Source organism: Punica granatum, chromosome 5 (assembly GCF_007655135.1).
Source record: "Punica granatum isolate Tunisia-2019 chromosome 5, ASM765513v2, whole genome shotgun sequence".
Taxonomy (NCBI): domain Eukaryota; kingdom Viridiplantae; phylum Streptophyta; class Magnoliopsida; order Myrtales; family Lythraceae; genus Punica; species Punica granatum.
This window is the reverse complement of record NC_045131.1, coordinates 881,218-889,385: the sequence shown is the minus strand read 5'-3', so window position 1 is coordinate 889,385 and position 8,168 is coordinate 881,218. Positions and strand designations below refer to the sequence as shown.

The following is an 8,168-nucleotide window of genomic DNA, read 5'->3' as shown; positions in this document are numbered from 1 at the left end:
TGCCCTCTCTGTGCTGTGTAACAACATGCTATCTATGTGCTAGACATAGGAGAGAGAGACTTTATTGAATAGGAAATGCGAACGGAACTGGAAATACTTATCGTGTCTGTGGGTAATTCAGCGAGCAGAGGTCTAGTGGGGCCGAAGGCGTCCATGAACGGCCAGGATCAGGCAGGTAAGGAGGATGAAGGCAAGGAAAGTCCAGGGTATGCCGTGAAACGGTCTCGGCAGGATGGCACAGAAAAGGATCGTGAGGGAGATTAGGGTTGAGATGAAGGCAGCTGCGAGGAACGCATGGTAGAGGTCGGGGAGTAAGTAGGAGAGGAGAATTGCGACCACAGAGATGTAGAAGTTGAAGACCACCACTAAGATGAGGATGATGAAGATGGACGAGGTGGGATCAAAGAGGTCCTTGTTGTTGGTGGCTGACCATAATGCGCCCATGATGGTAATGGCTATGGTGAATGGCGCTGCAACCAGTGGCTTCTCCCATCGTTTGAAGCACTTGTTGCAGTTGCAGGTCTCCTTAGATTTTCCTCGGCGCTGCTGGCCTTTGGGCTGTTCAGCTTCTAGTTCTTGTGAAGCAACATCGATAACGATTGTGTCTTTGGGTTCTTGGTATGGGCTCTGTTGAGCTGCCTCTTCCTCGATCTCACCCTCGGTTGCGTCGAGTGTCACCTTCTCAGCCGGTCTGCTGCTCTGCTGAATGAAGGGGAAGCAGCAGCAGAAGTTAGAAGAAACTTGAACTATCAGTTAAAACTATCAACATTCTTTTGAAAAACATGGTCGTCTTGGTTTCAATTCTGGGCCCACCGCATGTAAATTTAAGCAAGTATTCTGGTGGGCCATGGCAAGAGTCTCTGGCTGGCAGACTCTGGCAGGGCCTAGGCCATGTATTCATGCGGACGTAGTTTCGGTGCTGATCTTCCTATTATCTTGGTGTCTATGTTTATCGATGGATTATCAATCCTTTGACTTGAGAGAGAAGGCAACTCGGACGGAAAAAGATAAAAGATAAAAAGAAGAAGAAAAGGATGATGGAGGATCATGAGGATGACATTGAACAAAGGCCGATTATTACCTTGGCCATAGTATTAACTGTGTAATGTTTAAGTAATAATTGGAGACGCGAGGGAGAAGATGAGGGAAAGAGTAATACTTCTTGGGAGGCTGCTTATATAGCATAAGCGAGGGGAACCACCTCTCTGCCTCCTCCGTAGTTTGGTCTTTGGGATCGTCGAACAACAAATTTATAAACGTACTGCTATTGGTTGAAGTACTCCCCACCGCAAACGACATACTTCAAAAGGTTTTGTAAGAAAAATGTTTGTTCTCTAATAGTAACTCCCGTACATTGGGACAATCCCAATCAGCATAGAGTACATCGTGTTTTGATATCGTTTTTTCCGTAGGAAGAAGAAAACACGACAATCTCGACGAGTCAGAAAACCTTTCTAATAGCTTCTTCCTAGGACTTCAATGGACATCATTAACATTGTAAAATGATGAATCCAAAGATCCTTCGAGTTTGGAGATTTAGCACTCAACCCTGGATATTAAACACGTCATAATGTGTGTGTGTATATCTATATATTTATTAAAAAAAAGTCACTCTCGGGTCTCAAGAAGCTTCAAAGAAAACTGTCTAACCGAATATAATCAAACCAACCAATGATATAATATTTCTTTTAGTATAAAAAGAAAAATAATTAACTAGAGAGAGAAAACGTTGGTCACGAAAGAGGAAGGTTATTTCTTGGTCAATATGTCGTTATATATTCACCCTCCAATGTACGTTTAAACCAAGACAAAGAAATTGTCCTTCTTGTAACTTATTATACCTACGATCCAAGCCCGATAAAATTATACATAATACATTTATGTAACTCTCACATGATTTTTACTATGTACTTTCCTTCATTACCATTGCGGCTCGGGTTAATATTCCTGAAATTGTCGATAAGCCTAAGGGCAACTCTCTCTCTCTCTGTTTTTTTTTTCCCTCCCTAATAATTTTCTTTTGGGCCTGATTAGTGAAGTTAAGAACAAGCTTTCCCTGTCTTGCGCTCCCTCTTCCTTTCCACTGCAAGGAAACTTCATAGAACAAACCACCCCAATTTTCAAGAAACAATCAGTCCAAATAACTATCGACTGTCTGAGGGCGAATATATAAACTTATCCGAGACTAGGCTTTTCTATCCATTCCATAATATATCCCCTTCAGCTCCTCAATCTCAACTGATAACCTTTCCAGGAAGTTCAGGACATGGAGAACATCCGGTTGCTGCCGCTCCGAGTCCAAGAGACAGTTCTTCTCCCGATAAAAAGATCCGACATCGATGGAGTTGCGATCAGGATCCGCCCCGACGAGTTCGTATTCCTCGCATGTTGCATCATCGAGATGCTGATCCTCCAGCTCCCGATGGACGTCATCGATGGGAGCCCGGTCCCACGGGTAATTTTCACGGGCCGGCCCCACACGTTCCATGCCTTCTTGATCTGCCTGATGCTGTCCTGTTACGGGGCGGTCTGCTCCATTTACCTCCACCACATCAAGCCCAAGGTCGCAAGGTGTTATGGGGCCATCTCCGTTGCGGCGATGGGAGCTGCCTCCTTGGTCTTCCTGTGGGCCTCAGCTTGGGCCTGCTTCCATTGGGCCACCTCTGCCCTTTTCATAGGCCCATGATCGTTTTGTCATTTCTTTAAACTTTTTCCCGGAACATCGAATGGTACGATGAAGTTCAGATAATTTTTACCTCCATAGATAGGAAAAAGGAAAAAAAAAAAAGAAGAAGAAAAAAAAACCGGTGTCTTGACAAGGACAACTCGACGTGGGACCGCCGATTAATAATATATATCCTAGAATGAGGAAACGGGGAGCGGATCTTCCCCATGCCAGAGTCCCGTGGGTAGGATTCCGTATATGCTTCCGAATGAGTTGTATAAACATGGGCCTGGGAGAGCCCATTCTCGAATGTACTTCTGTGTGCAGGTTTTGCTTGTAAAAAACAAGCCATCCCTCTTTATGAGAACGTATCTCAATGAGTACATCGATCTCGTCACCACTATTTGCTTTGAGGGACTATACAAATCACATGGACATATGCCTCGCACTCAGTACTCACTAGCAGTAGATGTGAATGAATTGATGGATGGAATACATTGTATGATGGATTTGGGGGGAAAATTACTCGGGTGATGCGAAACATTTTAAGTTGTAACCCGGACGGTACAAAATCTTTTTTTTTTTGTAACAATTTGGTACAAAACGTATCAAATTGTTTCAATCAAGTCCAATTCGTCAATTTCCGCCCATGCCGTGAAGACTTTCTGATGCGATACGTGACGTGGCAAGTCATATTGTACGTAAACTCAAATCTTTTAGTATGATGTAATAAATGGGTACAAAATATTATTCAGATGTAACAAATTAATACAAAAACTTTATTAAGATGTAACAAATAGGTCTAAAACTTTTATTGAGATGTAACGAAGATTTTCTGACGTGGTATGTAACGTCGCAAGTCATATCATACGTAAGCTCGAATATTTTAGCATGATGTAACAAATGGGTGCAAAACTTTATTAAGATATAACAAATGAATCCAAAACTTTTATTATGATGTAATGAATGGTATAAATAGTGGAACGAAGGAGACAATGTTAAAGCGAGTTAACTTATTTTAAAGCAATTTCAGCAGCACAATATGGATTGCTTTTTCCATTCAAAGCAGCAATAACCCATGTAAACTCAGCAACACAATATGAAATACAATATCTGTCTCTCACCATATTCAGTAAAAAATCTCATAACTAAATGGCTAAGAGTTACCAAGACAACTACACCCAATCGCAATAATAAAAAGGCAGATTGTAACAAGAGTCTTGATATAGAATAATATCCTCTTTTGTTATAGGTTTAAATAGCAATATATTTTTTCTTAATGTTCATCTTGTTGAGATTTGAAAAGAATAATCTGCCATTTTATTATTGCGATTGGGTGCAGCTGTCTTGGTAACTCTTGACCATTTAGTTACGAGAGTTCTTTACTGAACATGGTGAGATGCAGATATGACATTCCATGTTGTGCTGTTGCCGAGTCTGCATGGGCTACTGCTGCTTTGAAAGGAAAAGCAATCCATGTTGTGCTGCTGAAGTTATTTTAAAGCAGGTTAATTTGCTTTAACATTGTCTCATTTGTTCAGTTATTTGTACAATTTCGTTACATATTAATAAAAAGTTTTGGACCTATTTGTTACATTTTGATAAAATTTTGGACCCATTTGTTGTATTTTAATAAAGTTTTGTACTCATTTATTACATCATGCTAAAAGATTTGAGTTTACGTACGATACGATTTGTCACGTCACATATCACGTCAAAAAGTCTTCATGGCGTCGGTGGAAATTGACGGATTAACTTGATTGAAATAATTTGATACGTTGTGTACCAAATTATTATAAAAAAAGATTTTGTATCATTCGTATTACAACTACAAAAGTTTTGTATCATTGAAGTAATTTTTCCGAATTTGGGCTTTGAAGGTAATAGAAATGGATGGGCTTATGGCTTAAAGGATGGGCCCTCGAACTCAATAATGTCATACTTAGAGCAATTATGGCGTCATCTTGCCGTCAACTTTTACCGGCGAAAGAAGGATAAAAGAAAATAAAAAATAGGAAAAAAAGGAAACGTGTCCGCAGCTCCGTCCTCCCCTTCCATCTCCGTCCCGTCGTCTCTCTCCATTCTGACAAAAGCCCATTTTTTACAGAACACGACGAAGAAAAGCCTGAAGACCGGCGGCAATCAATCGAGAAACCCATCAGTCTACAAAGCTTATTCGTCCAAGAAATCGAAGAAGAAGAAGAAGAAGAAGAAGAAGAAGAAGAAGAAGTGGAGCGATCCCTTGAAATGGAATTCCCCCACCAGCCTTCCCAAGCCGAAGAATCGGACTTTTCCTTCGAGTGGACTGCTGCCTACCCTCTCCCGTCTCCCTTTTCCGTCACATGGCCTGCCTCTTCCATTTCCGTGTCTGGCCCGGTTCTTGACTCCAGCAGCGACGTAGCTGAGCTCGGGGGAGACGGGTTGGCGGATAGCGGGTCTTGCACCGGACAGGGCATGCAGGAACCAGAAGAGGTTGATGTGCATTGCGGCGGGTTGAGAGTCGTCGGTATGGATTCGGAAACAGATTCGGAGTACCTGGAGTCAGAGGACCCGGATTCCTTCGATTTGGTTTTTCAGGGAAACGACGGGAATGAGGAATCGGAATGGGCAGAGGTAAGCCTAATCACTCCGGCCCTCTTTTTGCTTGATTTTCGGGCCAAAAAAGATTGGACTTGTTCGAATCGTCCTTCATGGTTCGATTGTTTTGATATGATTCTGACAGAAATTCTTGATTGTTGGCTGAAAATTTTGATCTTCTGTTATGAGGTTATACAGCTGAATCCTGGGTTTATGATCGAATTGAATGAGGATTTCAAGGAAATTCGTTTTTTTTTTTTTCCTTTTCTTTTTATCAATATTGCAGGGAAAACACTTATCCAGACACCGATGTATTTCAGGGAAAAATATTAGGTGCTATGTTATTCGATGTTATCCAAATTCAAAGTAGTCGATTGATCCTAAGCCATCCTCAAGTGTTAGCTTCAAAGCTTTTATCAACTCTCACTCTATGAAAAAAGGAAATTCGATCGTTTCAATCTATATTTTTTGAATCATGGATTTATTTATGATTAGGTAAATTTGGAACATAAGTACCTATGACGGCTTTCAGTATCGGGAAATGCAGTTGGCGTCTAGCTGAGAGTTAGAGCATTTTGCTCTTCTCATCCACTGCTAATCCAACATACTTAATAAACTCTAGCTCCCTTCAGTTGCAAGGCAATACTTTGCCAATCGTGACTGCGATTTATGAGTGAAAGCAAATCCTTTACTACAAACTCTATCCTGGCACTGACGAAGCTACTATACCAAGGCATTTTTTACGATATCTCGTATTAAGGTTAGATGTGGTGTTATGCCAATGGTGGAGACACTTTGGCAATAACTTAAATGGTGTGTTTGGTTTTATAGTTAAATAGAGTTGAGTTTTGATTTTAATTGGGTTGTAATGATTATATTGTTGAATTATGAGAAAAGGTGTGAAAAAGTAATGAATAGTTCAGAGAATTTAGTATTAAAAATTGAATTGAATGGTTAACAAAATTGAAGAAAAAGAAAAAAGTAATAATTGTATTGTTAATTTTTATTGTGTAGTGAGTAGAGTTAAAAGTTAGAGTTAAAATTTAAAAAACTGACCCTAAAACCAAACGGGTTGTAAAGTTTGACTGTTTGGCCTAATGAGACAAATCTTTCCCTGTCTACGGAAGCTCTTCACCAAATTGGCAAATTCTTCCCTTTTCCCTTCACTTCTCTGATGCACTTGATTTGTTCCTCACCAGGATAATAGGATTGAAGAAGTGACAATATCATCAGAGAACTTCAGCGACGAGGGTGAGGAGCCTGTGGCCCGTAGTTTTGAGTGGGAGTTTCTCATAGCAATCATTAATGCCCGTAGAGATTTGGATGTGCATTTCAGCAATCCCATGGCTGGTCAGGATGATTACATCTGGAGCCCAGAGTCTGAACCCCTTTGGCAGCAAGTGACAGAAGACATGCCAGTGAAGGGAAATCCTCCAGCCGCAAAAAGTGTTGTCGAGAATCTTCCTACAGTTGCTCTAAGTGAAGATGATCTGGAGAGGAATGGAGGGGTCTGTGCAGTTTGTAAGGATGAGGTTTTGGTGGGGGAGATGGTCAAAAAGTTGCCCTGTTTGCATTACTATCATGGAGATTGCATTTTGCCATGGCTGGAAATGAGGAACTCCTGCCCTGTTTGTAGATTTGAGCTGCCCACAGATGATCCGGATTATGAGAGAAGTAAGACCCGAGGTTCTGCTGATGATGCATATTGGAATTGGGATGCAGCAGTTAGTCTGGATTTCGAGCTCTTTGCCTAATATTGTGCAACCCATATCCGTCATGGTGTAAATAGCGTTTATAGATGCGTTCTTATCAGTGTTAGAACCATAGAGGAAAAGGGAAATTGTCGATGGTTCATACTACTAAATTGTTGTACATGCTGTCAGAAAAAAAAAATTGTGAATATATGAAAGGTGGATCCTTTGCATGAATCGCTTCTCTATAAAATTAATTCGGGTTGCACTGCTCGATGCTGACTCAATTATTTATTCGCTTCGGTATGCCAGAGATTGAGGGGCATAGTTGATTTTCTGAACGAAAAGGTTTTCACCTAATTTACCTTCGGTTACCGAGTTTACTGAGATTCTCCCTCAATCACCGCATTTTGTCCTTTGAAATCTCTTGCATATCCTTTGCATTAGATAAATGAGATGATACCCTTTGCTTCGGGGAGTTCAGGCTGAATAAATCTGCAGCTCGATAATGCTCCTGTAGTACGGAGTACGGGTAATTTATCAACTATTTGTTCAGTTGAAAAGGCTTCAAAATTTAACTGGGAGTTATGACGGGTCTCATGGAAAAGCTTCATTTAAACCATACATGGGGGTTGGGTTGGGAGGGTGGGGTTAAGGTAACGATCATGTGCCTTGGCTGACCGGTTTATCTATTTAAAGGACTATCGGGAACTAGAATTCCCGCAGGGGGTTCTTCCATGATACTTTTGATGAGCTATTACTTTGTAATTTTTGTGACCATACAACGTTGATTCTTCCCCCCCCCCCCCCCTCTCCCCCCCACCACTAATTTGTTGCTGGCGAGTGGCGAGTGCTTAGTTCATTGTTTGCTTTGATCTTGTAAGCTAATTTTAAGTTATAGTGCTTTCCATTTTGCCAATGGAGTTGAAGTCCTCCGTGCAAGCATGCCTATCTTGCTACTGTTCTTCACTTTTTTTTTTTTTTTGGGTAATACTCTTCTGTATGAAGCAAACTTGCTTTAACTAGAACAGTCTTTGTCATGCATATTTGATCTGCTGGACCCTGCAGTATTGGTGGTGTTGCTTTATTTTCTGCAGGCATTCATTGAGTGAATTTGTGCGAGTTTAACACTTCGTTTTGTATATGAGTGTAGTGAAGGGAAAATGCCATACAATTTCCCTCCCCTCCCCTCTCTTTCCTCCGTTTCCCTCGATCCAAATGGAGGGTAAGGCAAT

At 41.1% G+C, this 8,168-nt stretch overlaps 1 protein-coding gene across 1 annotated transcript; it reads left to right on the top strand.

Annotated features, from left to right (window-relative positions):
• The first annotated feature begins 4,693 nt into the window (after positions 1 to 4,693).
• LOC116209350 (E3 ubiquitin-protein ligase CIP8-like) lies at positions 4,694 to 7,170 on the top strand. Its single transcript, XM_031542964.1, has 2 exons — positions 4,694 to 5,278; positions 6,442 to 7,170. Exons 1-2 carry the CDS (start codon positions 4,913 to 4,915, stop codon positions 6,994 to 6,996), a joined length of 921 nt encoding a protein of 306 aa, XP_031398824.1. The 5' UTR covers positions 4,694 to 4,912; the 3' UTR covers positions 6,997 to 7,170.
• Positions 7,171 to 8,168: the final 998 nt, after the last annotated feature.